The 20,051-nt window shown below is 41.4% G+C and overlaps 1 protein-coding gene across 1 annotated transcript; it reads right to left on the bottom strand.

Annotated features, from left to right (window-relative positions):
* Positions 1-458: 458 nt before the first annotated feature.
* Positions 459-18,010, bottom strand: TNMD (tenomodulin). Its single transcript, XM_082447700.1, has 7 exons — positions 16,786-18,010; positions 16,488-16,619; positions 7,371-7,511; positions 7,059-7,160; positions 3,703-3,856; positions 1,574-1,743; positions 459-1,096 (listed from the first exon to the last, which is right to left on the bottom strand). Exons 1-7 carry the CDS (start codon positions 16,831-16,833, stop codon positions 887-889), a joined length of 957 nt encoding a protein of 318 aa, XP_082303826.1. The 5' UTR covers positions 16,834-18,010; the 3' UTR covers positions 459-886.
* Between the last annotated feature and the right edge of the window lie 2,041 nt (positions 18,011-20,051).

Here is a 20,051-nt window from a genome sequence, read left to right as displayed (position 1 = left end):
TTCCTATTCCCAAGCAAAGTATCAGGTGATCAATAACTAGGCTTTACCCTTCTTTTAAGAAAGTGCCATGCTGCTAGTTTCTTGTGGTTTTGGAGGAAAAACAAAATCCCGTTTGACTCCTCACTTCAGTAATGTCCTATAATGCCTGTTTCTGTGAATGATATTTATGGGTCCCCATTTTCCAGGTTATTGCCCTGGAAAGTTATGTAACCAGACACTGATCTAAAAGAGAAGTCATACCTGAAGTTTACAAAGTATTGAATTTATCCAAAGTTGAGTTCTTGTTACCAGGAGGAGAGCCTGGGACCCTTTTTGCTAGGTTAGCTTTCTCCTTTGCTGAGTCTGAGCACTTAGAATACTTTAGTGTTGGCCTGCTGTGACTCACTGCCTGTCCAGTGGCTTAAGAGATGCTTAAGCAAGTCCACAATATGTCTCTCAGATAATTAAACACTGGGGTATGCACAAAAGGACACATTTATTTATGCATCAGTTATGGGGTCATTTTATCATCGGCCCCTATTTCCACTTTCTCAATACAGCCTAGTAAAATACAGTATTTGAGAATCCTTATGCTTTGCCCTTTCCTACTCCCTAAACCTGATGAAATGCAAGTTTTCATTGCTGTCTTCCACGTGAGACGGATCTGCTCCATTTCAGTTGCAGGGAATATTCTTAACAAACACTTACCCAGTGTGTTCAGCAGCAATCAGGCCATTGATGATGATGTAGAAGTTTATTAGAACATGAAGAGAAGAATTACCTACAAGTAATTCCGGAGTACTGGCTACCAGGAGCCAAAAGCCTCATAGGCAGAAATTCATCGAATAGCATGCATTTATTATATGTTGGCTGCCAGAAGTTTAAGCACTCGAGCTCAGACTTGCTACTAAACCCTCCCCAGCATGCGGGCCACCCACCAGTTGCAAGGCATGATGACACGACAGATAACCCGCCCTCCTTGGTAGCAGTATGGATACGGGTAGTAACCTAGTAAAGGTTCACAGACGCGGCGGCAGTAGCGGTTGCCTCGACGGCAGTAAATACAACAATAACCTCTCTCATCCAGCATGGGGTCGAATTCTATTCCATTTTCAGTCTGAAAGAAGAAGAAGCCAGTGTTGGAGGGGGCAGGTTCACTAGGAAGAGGTCTACGAAGCAGGGGAGGAGTATAAGACTATAGGAGATGGGGACTGGTGAGCAATTAAGTTCCTGAGCCTGATCTTGGAGATACATCAATGGATTAGATCAAGACTGATTTTATTTTTTTTAATTAAAAAAATTTTAGAAAAACTTTATTGAGGTATAGTTGATTTACAATGTGTTAATTTTTGCTGTACAGCAAAGTGATTCAGTTATACATATATTCTTTTTCATATTCCTTTCCATTATTGTATATTACAGGATATTGACAAGATTAATTTTGAACGAGTCTTCTAGGGATTCCAAGCTTCTTAAATACTTTTTCCTTAAAACAATGAGCATTATCCTTTCAGTGACTTTGATCTGAGGGGTAGTGAGTTTTGTGAGGGCTCTTTGTTTTTCCTCTAACAAGAAAAACGTGAACAGAACTCACATAGTCATTGATGGGGAGTTCTTCCTCGCTTGCTGCTTGTCTGGCGTGACGGGTCTTCTCCACCTTCACTTGAGGGACCACCCACTGCTCATTTTGTTCAATGCCTTTTTTTTCATTGGTAGGAAAGTGAAGGTCTTCACCATCCTCCTCAAAGTCTTGTAACTCTGAAACTAAGGTAATAAACACAAAGTTGTGATACAACTGCTTTGCTTAGGGAACTAGCATTTGGGGATAGAGATTTTCATTGTGTCTTCTCACTGCCATCATTTAGGCATGAATGAACCACTTTTCCAAGCTCCTGCAGCTGATATCTTACGGAGATCTTCCAAAAGAAATTTGACCATTCCCATGTACATAGACTTCTTTGCTCTTTTGGCAGCACTTACTGCTTTGCCTTATTAGCTTATTAAATTAAAAACTGAGGGCAGGGGACTTTGGTGTCTCCTACAATGATTTTATTCACGGCAGGTGCTCAGTAAATATTTTTTTGGTTGCCTGATTTTTTTTAAAATTATTTATTTATTTATTTATTTTTTATTTATGGCTGTGTTAGGTCTTCGTTTCCGCGCGAGGGCTCTCTCCAGCTGCGGCAAGCGAGGCCCACTCTTCATCGCGGCGTGCAGGCCCCTCACTGTCGCGGCCTCCCTTGTTGCGGAGCACAGGCTCCAGACGCGCAGGCTCAGTAATTGTGGCTCATGGGCCCACTCGCTCCGTGGCATGTGGGACCCTCCCAGACCAGGGCTCGAACCCGTGTCCCCTGCACCGGCAGGCAGACCCTCAACCACCACGCCACCAGGGAAGCCCTGGTTGCCTGATTTGATTCAGTGCCCTCTGTTCTCCTTCCTCATCCCTTCTCTTTCCTGAAATTTTAAACTTGGTATTTAGAAATTATCTTAGATTTACAGAAGAGTTGCAAAGATAGTACAGAGTTTCTGTATACCTTTCACCCAATTTCCCCTAATGTTAGCATCTTACATAACCACGGTACAATGATCAAAACTAAGAAATTAGCACTGGTACAATACAATTAACTAAACTACAGACTTTATTCAGATTTCATCATGATTTCCACTAACGTCCTTTAGGAGAAGAATGTTGAAGCAGAAGTTGTAGTAATTGCACTTAGTTGCTTTTTTTTTTTGCTGGTTGGGTCTTTGTTGCTGCGAGTGGGCTTTCTCTAGTTGTGGGGAGCGGGGGCTATTCTTCATTGCAGTGCGGGGGCTTCTCATTGTGGTGGCTTCTCTTGTTGAGGAGCACGGGCTCTAGGCACGTGGGCTTCAGTAGTTGCAGCACTTGGACTCAGTAGTTGTGGCTCGCAGGCTTAGTTGCTCCGCAGCATGTGGGATCTTCCCGGACCAGGGATTGAACCCGTGTCCCCTGCATTGTCAGGCGGATTCTTAACCACTGCACCACCAGTGAAGTCCCTAGTTGCCTTTTTTTTTAAGGCCAAAGAGTACCAATAGATGCCTGCATTGGTTAGAGCATTCTCTCTTGGGAAATGTAGTAATCTATGCTGTCCAGAATGAGGGAGGCCAAATTCTGTACTAGCTGGGCAGAATAAGATGTCCAGGGACTTTGCCCTCTCTATGGGCTGACTGGAAGTTGAGAGCTGGAGTCTTTTACTCTGGACCTTTAGCACCCAATTACTTTTATACTGATTCCTAAAATAGCCACAAAGAAATTTGTATTGCAGTGAGTGTCCTATCATCCGGGGAGGATGCCACCATTTGATATAGAAAATCCTTCTTGAGACAACAGAGCATTGTTTTGGCTCTTCTCTCCTCTGTTCTTGGGTTGGGCACACAGTGGTTTGAGCCATAGTCTGGTAGCCCGACTGCAATGAATATAGATGTGCAAAGAGAGACAGATTAGCTTTTCGCTATCACTACTCACATTAGGGTGGCGTTACCTTTGCTGAGATATTTAAAAGCCTGTCAGCATTAACTTATCTGATTTATAACTTGGCTGTGAAAAATTCCCTCCTCACTGGCAGTCAGCATATACAGTTTCATGTAAGAAGATATAAGCTGATCATTTGTTTTCCTAGAAGTGTAGTCTCTGAATGCTGGGAACATTAACCTGTTACTGACTTTGGAAAACAGAGGAGGAGGAGGAGAAGGAGGCCATACCTGCTATTAGAGTGGGATTGATCCAGTACATGGTCACATTATCACAAATCTCCAGAATTTTGGAATTTTTAAGAAAGTCTCGGTTTTCAATAGGCTTTTCTGCTGGGACCCAAATCACTGACTGTTCAAAGAAAGTTGTGGTAATTTCTTCATTCTGAGAGAAGAAAGTAGTTCAGGGTGGGGATAGGCAGAGAAATTAATAAAATGAGTGAGACATTATGGGATCCTGGAAAATACCATATTTCGAGTCTGAATAATAATTCCAGTCCCAGAACTCCCAGTGAAGTAGATGCCCTTGGGAGAGTTAACAACTGGTCCCTCCCTCTCCCGTCTAACAGTAGGGCTGCTCACTGAAACAGGAGCCTTCTCTGCTACCATTTCTCTTAAAGTCAGGAAGGCTTTCCATCATTTTCTGGGCCTCCCACTGGGCCATGTATGTTTTAATTTGGGCTTCTGGAACCCTGAGTGATTTACATTTGTTTTCTTTCTTTTAAATGGATGTTGTGAGTGCCTGCCTTGTTTTAGGCTTACGACTAGGATTGCAAGCCGAATTTGATCTCAAGCAGAAAAACACTCCTGTAATCCAAATTGGTGAAATCACTTAAGTAGCAACAGAACCTAATATTTTGGTTTCACAAGATTGTGTGTTAATGGTATAGCTGTAGTACCAAAGATACTTTGTTTCAAAGTCCGGTCTAACTTGTGACTTCACTGGCCTTGCTACTATTTTACTCCTTTCATTCTAGATACTTAGAATTTGTCTCACAGGATGTTTTTTGTTTAGGTAGCCTCTCTTATATTGTCAAGAATGCCCCCTTCTCTTCTGTTTCTAGTGTTGGAAGTAGTTGTCTTGTATACCTAGCTCTTAATCATTTGTCTCCTGGGCTTTGACATTTTTTCCCCTACTCTTAATAAGGCTTTTCCTTTTCTCCTTTGTTTCTTTCTAGCTTTATGATTTCAGTGTTTTTATTTTTTGAAATATGGCTTTGTAATTTTTTCTCCTAGTCACTTAAAACTCTCATCTTAGCTCCTTTGCCCTTGAGTCTGTAAAGACTTGGGATGCATTGAAAGGGACTGTATAAAATGAGGTTGGTACGTTGACTAGCTTTGTTAGCAAAATCAGGGCTATTTATATACCTGCTCTGCATGTTTAACATGTACAAAGTATGGATACAGTGGTGAGGGAAGTGCAGAATAAGAGGGTTTTTGTCATTCAGGACCACAAATTTGTCTCGTAAAAAAAATCTGTAGCCTGAACAAAAAAAAAATAGGATTTTCTTGAAGATAAAGCAATTTCACTATCATGAGATGAATACTTGTGTTATTTAGACAATCTGACAATATTAACTGAAGAATAAATTAGGGCCAAAATGAGACAGTATGGGCCTTTGCCTTTAACTTTTTTTTTTTTTTTTGCCATGCCGCATGTGGGATCTTAGCCTTCCTGCAGTGGAAGCATGGAGTCTTAACCACTGGACTGCCACAGAAGTCCCAGCCTTTAACTTTTTCAGAAAAATAAATCTTGTTGTGTCAGTTCGGGAAGTCATTGCTGGCTGGCCCTACTCAAATGCTTACATTATTTTCTGTAAAAAGCAGCATATGATATTGGATATAATAGCTTTTTATCTTCTTGATTCTCCTTTCATCTTACTTTTGCCCCCTGTAGTAATCCCTAATATCCTGGAAGTTGCTCTGTTCCTCAGATGCATCCAAATTAGGCTTATTTAAAAAAAAAATCTCCAAAACTTTTCACTTGCCATAGACCTTGGGAGCAGAGCATCGTCTTTGGGGAAAATCTTCTTTTTCTTAGAAATTCTAGGAACCAGGGTCTGTAACTTCTCTGGACATGAGGAGACTAATATCATGTCTGTGGGAGCCAGTGACAACCCTGAGACTTGGGTAATGGAAAGAAAAAAGTGATCCCCACATCACCTCACCCCCCAAAATAAGAAAAGTAAAAGAAAAAGATAAATGAGTAGATGAGAATTAACATGGAGAGAGTTGGGCAGGAGAAAAGTGAAAAAGAACCTGGGAGAGACAGAAGAAAATGAAAGAGGTATTTACAGTATATAGAGTGGCCACTGTGCCTTTGGCATAATCTCAGTTTAGATTTGCCAGTTAAACACTAAAACAAACCAACCCAACCCAATATTTGTTTCTTCTGACTACAGTGGAGGTATGCTGTCATAGATAGCAGCATACCATAATTACAGTCAGGATATCAGGGAAAAATTAAGTCTCCTGGGCCTTACCGATGGCTGTACTTTAGGCAATAATCCTCCATCTCCCACTAGGCCTATAGCGGCCATTCAGCAGTTGCACTGGTGCCCTAGGTCAGGGGTCCCCAACCCCTGGGCCTGTTAGGAACCCGGCTGCACAGCAGGAGGTGAGCGGCAGGCGAGAGAGCAAAGCTTCATCCATCGCTCGCATTACCGCCTGAACCATCCCCTGTCCCCGGGCCGTGGAAAAATTGTCTTCCACGAAACCGGTCCCTGGTGCCAAAAATGTTGCGGACCGCTGCCCTACGTTACCTCACCATGGCCTGGGAGTGTGCTTTCAGAGAATTTGTATTATACTGTAATTCTCACCTTCTTTACTTTTGTCTTTCCTAGTGATATGTTAAAGGTGGATTATTCCATTAGCAGCCCAGCATAAAATGGTAAGGTGAGTGAACTGAAATCTCCTTTTATTTAATTTTTAATTTTTGATTGAAGTATAGTTGATTTACAATGTTGTGTTAGTTTCAGGTATACAGCAAAGTGATTCAGTTATATTTTATATATATACATGTATATATATATTCTTTTTCAGATTCTTTTTCCCTATAGGTTATTACAAGATATTGAGTAGAGTTCCCTGTGCTATACAGTAGGTCCTTGTTGGTCATCTATTTTATATATAGTAGTGTTGAACTAAAATCTTTAGAATAGGTGAATGTTACAGTGTGACAAAAGTGGCAAGGATCCAGGTGGCCTTGGGGCTTTTATTCAGGACTTTATCTTTGGCAGGACTGGTTTTGCTCCTCCGGCTCACCCCTCTTACCAGAAATCTTTGGTTTGGAAGCAAATGTACATAATGGTTACCCGGGTATAAAAGTACAGCATTGGACTTAAAAGCATGAACTTTAGGTTTGTTGAAAGGCCTGAGTTCAAGATCCCAATCTGCTCTGCGCTAGCTGTGTAACCTTGGACAAGTCACTTTTTGGTCTGCATCTGAAAATGAGGATGATAATAGTACCTATCTATAGGGTTGTTGTGAGAATCAAATGAGGGTAAAGCATTTAGTACAATGTCTGACACAGAGTTAGCCCCCAATAAATTATGGCTTTTACTATTACTATTATTTTTCTTACATACCTCATCTATTTCTTCCTCTGGTTCAGAAAATTCAGGAATCACTTTAATCTGAGTTTTGATGAAGCATTTTTGAAGACCTACAAAGTAAATGCCAGTGTATCCCTATAAAACAGACAAAAAATAGCAAAACTTCCTGAAATAGCCACAGTTAATGAGTTTCATGGTTTGTCAGGGCCCCAGGCTGGCAAAATTTGAATTCAAAGGGAAAGCTTTGTCTTATAAATTAAATGGAGGCTACAGGCTATTTTTAACTTGACTCAAATGTTCTAATATTTTAAGTGGGAAGCTTTAGGGAGAAAATATCCAACTTACATTTTTAAAGTCATGTACTTCCAATGTTTCATCAGTGCCATTTCCACTTCTGAATATTTCAGTTCTGGTCACGGGATCAATTTCCATGTAAATCTTCTTCTTCTCTCCGTTGCTGTAGAAAGTGTGCTCCATGTCATATGTCTGGGAGAACAGAGGAAAACAAGCTCTAAGATACTCAGTATGTCCCTTCATAAGACACTTTAATTGGGTAATATCTGGGGCACCTTCTTTTTCCGGAGCCTTTGTAGAGAGGTGCCATCTCAGCAGCTTGCCGTTGGGAATTCTCTGAGACTCGAGATTAAAGTGAGGTGTTTTTTGGCACTGGAGCTGATATGGGGATCCCTTCAGAGCCAGTATTTTGTATTCAAGCCAAGTTGCTGAACTAATTACTAAGAATTCCAACAGTTTTCTTGGCAGCCTTGACTAAATAGCAAATGATATTTTGCAAAGCAGCCTGTAAGGTGTTTTTCACTTGTGGTAAGCAGAGGAATCACCAAAAACCTATACTGCTTCTTTAAACTACCACTTCCCTTTCTAAGTACTCAGTAGTCACCCACTTACTCCCTGTGAAATTCACTAGGGCTGAGAAAGAGATTTGAGCAGATTTAGAATGTTTAGGCCTTGCTCTTTATCTTATCCATCCAGGGATTTAATATTGTCTCAACAGTCTTGGATCTGTACTTTTTAGACTCTGAAGACTCTGAAGACCATTCTCTTTGGTGAATATTTATTAGATAATCGTCTTACCCTGACCTCAATTGCTTCCTTTTGTCCTTTAAGCTCCAGGAAACATTTACTGCCTTCCCCTAACCTTTTCTGTTATGGGCTAACCAAATTCATTCAGTTGATTCCTGATTTTTCTTTTCCAAACCCGATTCAGCTGACTTCAAGTTCTCCAGATTCTCCTGCATATAGAATTCAACAGCTGTGAATTGTAATATGCACTATGTAATATGGAGTCTCTCAAGAAGATCGCCTTGGCAAAGCTGCATATCAGGTTGCTCTTGAGTAGTTGAAACAAAACCCCAGACTCTCTCCTACCCTCTAAAGGAGACAATTTTTCTAAGGACCAAAAGGACCAGTCCCATAGAGTATCCCAGTCTATTAATAAGCCCATTACTTATAACCGAGGACATGTTTATAGCTAGAAGCAAATAAGTAACCTAAAGGAATTTGTTACCTGTCACAAACCAGGCCAGACCTGATGGTGCCATGTGGAAGTCTATCTTATCCCTGTTGTTAGGAGGCCTTTGGCTATCGAGTTTCTTCATTCTTATTTTTCCTTATGAAAAACATTTGGTAAACTAAAAGCCTGAAAAAGCAAGTCATCTACAGAGCCATTGTTGCTTTCTAATGATACTGTTTCCAGTGGCAGTCTTGTATTGCTTGTGCTGGGTTGGGTTGTTTTTTAATGTCTGCTGGTATCTGTGACTGAATGTTAGTGTAACCTGGTCAAATTTTCCCCACCTCAAGTAGAAAAACAAATGGGAAGGGTTTGTAGAAGCAATATTACTTCAAGTGTGAAAAGTTGATGTAGTCGCTGAATAGGAAAACAAGAGATAATGTCATTTACCTCTTTGCTGCCCTACAGTGCCTTGGACATGGTCAGAGCTGAAGTATATGTTGAATACCTTTTCCCCACCAAGGGCAAATTCTCATCTTCCTAAAGAGAGATTTTGAGCATTGGCAAGGTCTTTTAAGAGACCATATTTTAAAAGGGGAAGGAAAACAGTATTTAGAACTTTCCAGCAACTGCAGAGTTAACACAGCAAGTCTGGCCTGCTTTGTGACAGGTAGAAAATTTCTTTAGACTTGTTATTTGCTTCTAGTTATAAATTTGTCCTCAGTTCCAGCTCTGCAGCCAGCTTGAGAAACTTCTACTTATGGCAACAAATTGAGCTCTCAGTGGGCCTGACCTAAGTAGAGGAGAGAGGCATCTACTTCAGATCCAGCCTTGTCAGATCTCCCAACAGGGGGGAATTTCTTTAGAAATACTATCCATTGTTGAGACAAATGTCGACAGCCCTAGTCATTGGGGGTGGGGTGGGGTGTTTGTTTCATCAGTAGCACAACTGATGGATTATTGCACGGAAAAATGAGGTTAGAGACTAGGGGATGTTGGAACACTGCCTACCTGGGCAAAAGAGAAAATACAGGCTGTATTTTCAATCATTGGTAGAAGACTATGGAACCATACTGGTGACATTTAGGATTTCAGTGTACTTCTGTGGAATGAGTTTTCCTGCACTGTTGGCAATGCACTTCACTTGGACACCTTGCTAGATGAAAACTATTGGAAACTGCCAAGCTCAGCAGATCTTGATTATTTTCAGCATTCTTTCAAAGAGGTTTTTTTTTTTTGATAGGGGAGGAGGGGTCCATTCTGATTGTATTTATTCACTAGCATATTGCCTTTTTGTTAGTAATGGTAGTGGGATCAGAATGACTTCATTCATATGTAAAATCTGGGTGGGGGGTAGGGAGCTATATATTCACTCAGATTGAATTCCACTATCAAAGGTGCCCTTTTGGAACAGACTGTCCTTTGTCTAGGAAGATGATGCCGGTGGCCCACTTTGGACTGCTTAGGGATGGGTTTGAGCAAATCCAGACATACTGTCTGGTCCGGGTCCCTGTGGAGCACATTGCCTGGGTAATGGCTATGCAAGCTTCACTGGCCCATATGAAGACTGAGCTCATGCCTTTGGCTTCAGAAGTACTTTTCTGTCTACTAAGCTCACTGGCTCAGGGGCTGAGGGTCTTTCTGGAGATGAGGGAATAAATGGTTTTGTCCACTCCAGGTGCAAACTAAAGCAGAGAAGGATGAGCGGTCTGAGAGAAGTGTGAGTGGGCTCCCAGTAGTTCATCTCAGACTGCCTCCAACTCAGCTTTATTCCAGAAAGGACAGAGCAGGGAGAGAGTATGGTGAGAAGTACACTTCCACCAAACCGGCACATTAGGGCAAGTTAATCTTTGGTGTTTCTAGCTTCCCTTTTCTGTTCTTTTTATATCCTGCCCTCTTTGTACCTTCCTAGCCCTTCCTCCTCTTCCCATCTCCCTCTATTCCTCTGTCTCCTGTCCAGACATCTAGGAATCTCATGGTGCTTCAGGTACCTTATATCAAAGAAGAAATCAATCTGACAACTGATCTCACACTAAGGTATTAGTGATGGGTGTTTGTCTGTTAAAAAAAACTGAGTGCAATACTTAACTCAAAGGAATGAATTACTAATGGTGGTTTTTAAGCACAATGGCACCAGGAATAAGAGATATATTAAGGGCAAGGGCATCTTTCCAGCAGCACTCAAATGGGCTCCCACTCCATCCACACATAAGGCTGGTCTCAACTATGAGGGACCAGAACACTGGCGTTGGACAGGGAAACCAATGGGATGGAATATGACTCAGAAGAGAAACGAGATAGATACGTGGTGAACCCCAAGGAGTGAGGGATGTAAGAAGACCACACTGACGAAACGTGGAGAGAACACAAACTCACTTCTCTTCCCTGCTCAGGAATTCTTTCCTCAGTCCAGTTAAATTCTCCACTCAGGCAGCAAATGGGCCCTAACATCCTCCTTTCACAGTTTGCTGTGTTTTCTGGCCTCAATTTGTGACAGTCTCTGAGATCAGAAAAGAAAGATTTTTATAAAAAGTAAAGCTGCCTCAGACCTCAGTGTGATGGTTCTGTTTTGGGGCAGGTAGCTTTAGCTTGTCCTGAAAGGGATTTGAGGACATTTGCCTTAGGTTTGTTTTTTGAAGCCTATGATTAATCTAGCTGTTCTTCTCTCCACCTTCATTTCTTACTGTCTGTTTATGAGGTACACTCTCCAAAGGTGAAATACATGCTCAGAATAGCTGGCTAGCAGGTGTTAGGCTGGAAGGAAAGGAAGGGAATGCATTGTACTATATTATTACCAACCTAGCCTGTGGGAATTAAAGGGCCTCTGGGTATTTCTTTAACCAACACAGAGCAGACACATTGTTTCTTATGCAAAGTTGGAGTCCTGCATCTTCAATCACCAGTTCTCAGTCCTGAAAAAAACTGGCATAGGCAGCACAGACATTCCTCTTTTTCAAAAAGAAAAAAACCCCATTTCTTTCATGTCGAACAGCGGTCCCCAACCTTTTTGGCACCAGGGACCGGTTTCGTGGAAGACAATTTTTCCACGGACCGGGGGTGGGGGGAGGATGGTCCAGGCGGTAATTCGGGCGATGGGGAGAAGCAGAGGAAGCTTCGCTGGCGCCCTGCTGCTCAACTCCTGCTGTGCCGCCCGGTTCCTAACAGGATGCGGACCAGTACCTGCTGGAGGTTGGGGAGCCCTGATCTAGATCCTCAAGCTGGCTTGGAAGTTTCTTCCTACCCACTACCGTCACCACTCCTTGTTCTTAAATGCAGCTGAAGAATAGTGAAAAGACTCTCTAGACCAGGTTCTAGTCTTAGCCTCAACTCTGCCACTTACAAGCTGTGTGACTTTGGACAAGTCACCAAGTGTCTCTGGAGGCTCAGTTGCCATCTTTATCTCTCACCCATTGCCAAATGCAATGTTGAATAGTTGACAAAATCAATTAAAAAAAAAATTGAAATGTAGTTGATTTACAATGTTGTGTTAGTTTCTGGTGTACAGCAAAGTGATTCGGTTATCCATATATATAAAATATATAATAATATATATATTCTTTTTCAGATTCTTTTCCCTTATAGGTTATTATAAGATATTGAATATGGTTCCCTGTGCTATACAGTAGGTCCTTGTTGTTTATCTATTTTATATATAGTAGTTCGACAGAATCAATTCTGTTCAGGTTTGGCTAACACCTGTCAGGTTGAACCGTTGGACTGCTACTACCTGTTGATTTCCTGGGCCGCTTTCCCCACAGTAGCCCCAATCCCTCGCTCAGCCACTGAAGGACAGCTCCCTTTGAAGACCTAGGTTTTTTCTGGCTGGTACCAAGTAAGTTGCCCAGCAAATGCCTTAGGAGAATGAAGAGACTGAATACGAATGTGCCCCTAGCAGCCGGGACCAAGAGCTAGCCCGTGACAGTGGCTGGACAAGGGTGGACTTTGCTCTTGAAATGGTTTGAGAGGAAAATAAAATGAAGTCTTTTTAAAAACGCTGACGTGGCACCATCTGGTGAAGCTCAGTCCCCCTGCTAAAGAGATTTCAGCTCCATCTCCATCTCTTCCCTTGAGGGGATGAAATGCTTCTCCAGACCCACATTTTACCCATCAAACTGCTGTGTAGGAAAGCCCAGGGAACTCGGGGAAGAAAGTTGTATCCCCCGTGTGCCTAGAGGGGGAGTGAAGAAAGTTGGTCTCTGGCCAACTTAAAGAAATAGGCACAGGAAAGCCCGATCCAGACTTAGCAGGAAAGTGCTTTTTCTGAGCAAAAGATTTTCAGCCTAGAGTGCTGTTGGGCTTGCAGTCTTGAGTAAAACTCTTTTAATGGTCATCTGCAGTTGAGGTGAGGGGGAGGCCAGATGGATGCCCACCTATCCTACCCCTTCTCATCTCATCCTGGTAGTATGCAGAAGTTGAGGAGACATCCCCAGGAATCTGTGGATTGCTGTGTGGGCTTTAGGCCTTAGCCTTTCCAAATAGCCCTAAAGTCAACAGGAGGTTCCTATATATGGCAGGAAGGGCAGCATTCATTAATATAATTTATTATTCTTCTGCCTCATTCTACAAAGGACTGGAAGGGATAGGCTACAAGGTCTGTGTTACATCTATCAACTGTTGGTTTAAAGGCTAGAATTTTTCTGACTTGTTTTCTCTATGTTGGATGAATTAGCTGGGGAGTTGATTTCTGATTGTTTCAGGTTCAGTGTGTAATACAGGGAGCTTTAAGCAAGAATGTTTCTCTCGGGAATCTGCTTCAAAAACGTCTGGGCAGTCACTGCCTGGAAGTGGAGCCTTGTCATGCTCTCTCAAAATCTCTGGAACTGAATCGGCCCTCTGCTTGGTTGAGAAAGCTGAATACAGAACTCGAGGGACTGGCTTTCATTCAGCTCAAGTGGCTTCTATATGTGGCTGTGGGTTGGGGATCTGTAGCCTGTAAGGGAGTGCAACAGCTCTCCCAAAGTTAGTCTTCCTTGTTTCATTTTATTTTCATCCCTTTCTCTCTCCCTAGCTCCCTCTCTCCCTCCCTCTCTCTCTCTCTCTCTCTCTCTCTCTCTGTCTTTCTCGTGTGTGTGTGTGCTCATGCCTGAGATGTGTGAGGAGAGGGAGTCCATCACGGCTTACTCCCCGTTTTAGATCAAGAATCTGGATATTTTGTCCACACCAAGGTGGGAGGTAATAGAAGGAGGAGGGGGGAAATTACTGGCATGGAAATGTCAACACCAGATGTGGAATGTTAAATAAACACTTAATTATAAACAGATGTCAAAAAGCAAAATAAAAAGGATGCGTGGCGGAGGCTAGAGGAGCAAATGCTAAGAACTTGGAGAAAGTCCCGGGATGCCAAACACGTCACTGTCATCCATAAGCTCAGCAGTATCACCGGTTCTCTCCACCAAGGGCCCCAAGAGTCCCCACAGGTCCCACAGGCTTGTAAAGGAAAGTCCAGAAGAGCCTGAGTTTTAATCTGCTAACTGCTGTTTCTTGCCAGGCCATACTCTTTAGGGGAGCCTCTTTAATTTGTGCAAGATGCCTGGATCCTTTTCCTCTGCAAATCTTCTTCCAAGACCAATCTGACTACTCTTCACTTCCCAGCAATCATAAGTCAGCTCCGAGGCAGGCTTATTGGCAGCCTTAGCCATTGGAAACAACAGATGTTCCCTGGGGCTTTTTGTCTGGGAACTAAAGGCAGTGGGCTTAGTGGAGCATCCACATGTCCAGCTGGTTCCTCAGTTTGCAATGGACCCAGCCTGGGTTGTGGGGAAGGCCGGGACTTAAATATCAAAGGCAATAAATTGTAACTCCCCATTGGAACAGAGAACAAACAACCTTTGTTCATGGTGGAAAAACTTGCCCCAGGAGACACCTATTTATCGTCTTTTACCAGATTACTTTGTAATGCTTTTGTTCATTTCTGAGAATCCCTTTGCTAAAAATCACATCCTAAGACGGATTACTTCTTGAGAGATTTGGTTCTTGATAAACTTTAGTTGGTAGCATACCTCACCTCTTCTGTGCATGCAGTGACTAGGTTTTACATTTGCTTTGAGGAATCACAGGATTGCTCCTTATAATGCATTAAAAAATGAACTGGAGTGAGAAGCAAAGACGATATAATACAGAAGCAGAGGCGACCGTGGGCTCTGTTAGTGAGCTTGGCACCTTGCTAGATAAAAGCAAGGTCCCCACCTAGTCATTTATAGTTGCACCGAGACAAATAGCATTGTAAGTTTAGAAAAACACATAAACTTTTTCAAAATAGAATTTGCAATTCCAATGGCTAAAATAAAACTAGAAAAACCATCTGGCCCCATGTTTAGGCAGACATGTATGGGCGCTCAGAAGGGCTAGCTACCTACTACACCCAGCTAAGAACATTACGGCCATGGAGGATGAAAGGGTTTATTCTCCTCTAACCCATCTGTAATTGTCAAGAGGATCCAAGATTCAATTTGTGGGACAGCATGTTACCTTGGGAATTAGCTAAGTAATAGCAGAATTGGATTGGTATGCATCTTGGCACTCTTATTCATTTGTTGTTTCTTTCCTGATCTCAATTGCTTTGCCCACCTTGCTAGTCTGAATATAGGTGGCTTCTCTAGAAAGACATGTGAACAGTAAGCAGTTCAGAAGCAGAGAGCAGTGAGAGAGATAAGAGAAAGGGCTAACTATAGGCAATGGATGACGTGTGAAATCCTTTCTGGAACAAGGTATAAATAAGAAAGCAAGTAAACAAAGTTTGCTATTCATTCTCCCTCTGACTTAAACTTGATAAGGTAGCCTCTAGTACTAAATGAAAGTGGGTATGGCAGCAGAGATGAAGAATCCAAAGGTGGCTATGCCTTACTTCTCTGTTTTCTTTTGGACACTTGTCCACTTGATTTTCTATTTTCTACACTTCCTCACCCCCTGCCTCTCCTTCCTCATTGATCCATATTCTTTCCTCTCTGCTCCTATCACTCCTTTGGCCCCTAATGGTTCATCCCAATCCATTATCTTCTTGTATTTTATCCTCCCTCCTGGATTTTTGCCTTTCCCTTCCTACGTCTGTTATCAAATAGAAATGAGCATCCCATGACAACAAATTAATAACAATGGTAGCAACAACAACATCCCACATGCAGAGAGAAAAATGTGGCAAAGCCAGAAAACCATCTTCACAGTTTATAGCTTGTACATTTATTAATTCTCTTTCAAATGGAAATTGTTGGCATGAAGGGACTATGATTTTCTTTGGGTCACATCTAAACTTAGCCACTGTGTGTGAGCCTGCGAGTAACAATAACACTAAGGTACACTAATATCAACTACAATGGCCAGCCAAGCTTCACCAAATAACTATAGTATCAGAAGCATTATGAGATATCTGTGATTAATGACTTGGTGTCACTTTTCTACCTTGTAGCATTACTATTTCAGTGGGACACCAACGACTGTGGCTCGTGAGAAGCTGAAAAGCTCTAGGTTTCTCGGTTTTCTTTTTCGAGTCACAAATAAACATGAATTCAGGTATGAGAATTGCTCCTTCTGAAAAGGAGTTTGCTGCCTGTCCTCACAGCAGATGCATTAAGTCAGAAACATAATCCCTGAAAATCCTTTGCTGCCATTTCTCGTGGTTTCTTCTCATGTGGTAGTATAATTACTTTTCCATCAGTTTCTGCCCAGATAATTGAAAGAAAGATGGAAAGTATTTTTTCTTACAGTAAAAAGTTTGCTTCTGCGAGGAATCTTAACTCCTTATAAAAGCATTATAAAAGAATGGGTAATTCTACATCTTATCATTACTAACCAAAATGCAGAAAACATATTTTTCCTTTACCAAAATAATTAGGCAAAAAAGAGAGAGCAAACCTTGACTGAGTTTTTCATACCACCAAAAAATATACACAAAAAGAACTTAATGACTTTCATTTTCAGAGTAATATACATGTCAAGCACTAATTAAATTCAATCAAACTCAAAACAGAAACACTGGATTATAAAGTGCATTTACTCACTTTTTTGGGTGTCTCAGGCCAGAAGTGCTTGCCCCCCCAAAACAGGACAATTAGAGTTAGGGCGAGGATACCGAACACCAGTCCACAAATCTTAAGTGATTTACATATCTTCTTGGATTTAGAAGCTTCTGCCTAAGCAAAGAACAGAGAGAATAAAACAATACACAATAGCCCTTAAAATTGCAAGCCATAGTTCAAAGTCACTTGATTTCACTTTTTAATGTTCATATTGTAATATGATAAATCTGTGAAACCATGCTTCTGCTCAAAAGGGAATAAAAAATATGAATCAACTTACATTTAGAATGTGACAGTCCTCACAGTTCTCTGGAGGATTCTTTGCCATGGTCTCTCAGCACACAGCACTCTTTCCCTGCTTTGAGAGGACTAAGAGACCACTGCTGAGGTGGAGTTGCAAGTGAGTCGGCTAACAGATGCCAGAGGAGAAGCTGAATTTATATGGCTCAAATATGTCATACCAGAGCCTGAGGGAGCCCAGGGGGCTCCTGTGCTGCGATTTGTTACATAGATATACCCATATATGTATATAACTTCTGTGCACAGAATTCCATCCAGAATGGCAAAGACAGAAGGTTATAATGAAAACTATTGTCCTGGGGGTTGGTTTGGAAGGGGATCAAGCCTAGGACACATTGAAATGATTTTTCACTATGAACTTAAAATATCAGTGGCAACACACACTGCACACTCCAGAAATAAGCAAACAAAACAAAAGGAATGAAGTTCTAATTTCAATTCCATCTGCTCTAACAAATATTTATTGCAGGCACTGTGCTTGGTGTAGGAGATTCAGGAATGAATAAGGTAGTGCCTTCTTCACTATGTTAAAGCTCTTTGAGGACTGAGATCAATAGGTAGTCAACTAATTATAATCAGAAACAAGATTTAAAAGGTTAATTATACGTTTTCTTTCTCTCTTCATTCTCTCTCTCTGATTATTTTCCTTTCCTAGGCTCTCTTCCTCAATCTGTTCCTTAATGTTGATATTCCTTATGGTTCTATCTTTGATGATCTTCTCGTTCTATATATACACTTCTTGGATGATCTCATCCACTCCCACAGTTTAAAATATCACCTATATATCAATGATTTCCAAATCTTTATCTATAACTCCACTGTCTTTTGAATTTCAAAGCCATTTGAATATCTCTACCTCGATGGGCCTCAGGAATCTCAAAACTCAACATGTCCCACATCAAACTCTTCTTCTTTTCACAACCCCTTCCCCCAATCTACTTTCTTTCCCATATTCTTAATCTTGCTTGGTGGCTGAATTAGTTTGCTAGGGCTGCCATAACACAACAGAAATTTATATTCTCACAGCTCTGGAGGCTAGAAGTCCAAGATCAGGGTTGGTTTCTTCTGAGGCCTCTCTCCTTGCCTTGTAGATGGCTTTCCTCATGTTCACATGGTATTCCCCTTCTATGCATGTATATGCCCTAATCTACTCTTCTTATAAGGGCACCAGTCATATTGGATTAGGACCTATCTGTACAACTTTATTTTTCCTTAATTACCCCTCTAATGGCCCTATCTCCAAATACAGTCACATTAAAAAATAATGGGCATGAGGACTTCAACATATGAATTTGGGTGGATGGGTGGGGCACAATTCAGTCCGTAACAGTGGAACCATTATTCACCCAGCCTTCAAAACCAGAAACCTGTGGTTTGTCCTAGACTCTCCTCTCTTTGTCACATTCCCTTATCCAATCAGTGACCAGGTATTTTTGATTCTAAATTCTTACATCTGTCAAAGCCATTCTTTTCTCCCTATATTGACTTTTAAAGCCTTAGTTTAGGTTGTCATCTTCTCTGATGAGTCTCAAGTCCATATCTCTAACCCAGGCTGCTCTTAGGGCTCCAGATCCATGGGTCTATCTAACCTGCTAGACATCCCCATTTGGATATCCTAGAGGTACCTCAAATACCACATGTTCCAAATGGAATTAATTATCTCTCCTTCCAAATATACTCTTCTTTCTACATTATCTCTCTCACTAAATGGCATGATGATCAGTTTCTTGAATAGAAACCTCCAAATGATCCTTGATTTCTTCCTCTCTTGCCTATTTAGGCCTCCATGCCTAATCAATTATTAAATCCAGTCAATTTTGCCTCTGAATTATCTTCCCAATCTTATTCTCTCTATCCTCAAGTTCCACTGTCTTAGTTGAGGTTCTCATAGTTACTTTTAGTGTTGCAATAGAGTCCTAACAGGTTTTCTTGACTCCAATCCACTTCCTTCAAGATGATCTTTTCTAGGACTCAAATCTGGGGATAATCTCTCCCCTGATTAAAATCCTTCTGTGTCTATTCATTGTCTATTAAATCAAAGCTACTTGTGGTGACCTCATAGGCACTTCATGGTCTTGACTCTGCCTAATCCCTCCAAGCCTTGGTTTTGGACAATTTCCTCCATAGAGACGGAGCCAACTGGGTGTCTTAGCTGGGCAGAGCCATGGAGCATGTATGTGGGACTTCATCCACATCCTAATATCTTGAAGAAAAATCATTTTCTAACTGTTGCTGACATGATCATGCATGAAATTGATTATGGAAGTTATGAAATATAAATCATGGTTCTATTTGTTCTACAATTCTTTGGCCAACTTTAAAAAAAGAAAAAGAAAGCTATGAGAGCAGTCTTATGAAGAAACCCATGTTTATTGTGTTAGATGGTACCTCCTCAACAATGTTACTCACACTATGCTTCCAATGCCTTCCTTACACCTTATGCTTTAGTGATTCTGAGCACCCTCTGCTATTTTACTCTACAGGGCATTTTCACATGCTATATTCTTTGCTTGGGTTTCCCTTCCTCCCCTTGTCTAACTGAAAATTCTCATTTAGCCTTCAAAATACTGCCTAGATGTTACCAGCTCCTGAAAGACTTCCCTGATCTCATCTCTGCCGTGTTTTTCTTCTGAGAAGACTTTGAGATCCTTTAAAACATGCCTCATTTGTTAAAAAGATTGAGTTAAAATAGAGGTCAAATCAATATGCCATGGAAGCATAGAAGGAGGAGTGATGAAATCTGTTTCAAGAGAGCAAGGAAAATGGCAGAAAGCACTCAAAATTTCAGTAGATTGTTCGTTTATTAGCAATCTATGTGGCAAGCACTTTTATAGGGGCTAGATATATATTTAGTAGTGGACAAGACCAACACAGTCCCTGATATTATAGAGCTCAGAGGCTAGTTGGGGAGACATAAGTTAAACTAAAAGGAAAAAATCCTGTAATAAATAAAAATATATAAATTATGAAACATGGTAAGAAGGAAATGTTTAAGGTGTTATGAAAGCACCTAAATTGGATTGGGGGAGGGAGTGGTCAGGGCAGTCCATGCTAAGGAGATGTCCCTTAAGCTCAGACCTAAATAATGAGTAGAAGTTAGCCAGTGTAGAGTGGGAAAAGATTATTCCAGGCAGAGGGACCAGCACGTGCAAATACCCTGAAGCAGAAAAGAGGTTGTGTTTGGAGAGTAAAAGGAAAGTCAGTGTGGTGATAATATAGTGAATGAGGAGGAGAGTTGCTTGAGAT

The sequence above is a fragment of the Balaenoptera physalus genome (assembly GCF_965194825.1).
Source record: "Balaenoptera physalus genome assembly, chromosome: X".
Lineage (NCBI taxonomy): Eukaryota > Metazoa > Chordata > Mammalia > Artiodactyla > Balaenopteridae > Balaenoptera > Balaenoptera physalus.
The sequence above is the reverse complement of the archived record's forward strand: the minus strand, read 5'-3'. Positions and strand labels throughout refer to the sequence as shown.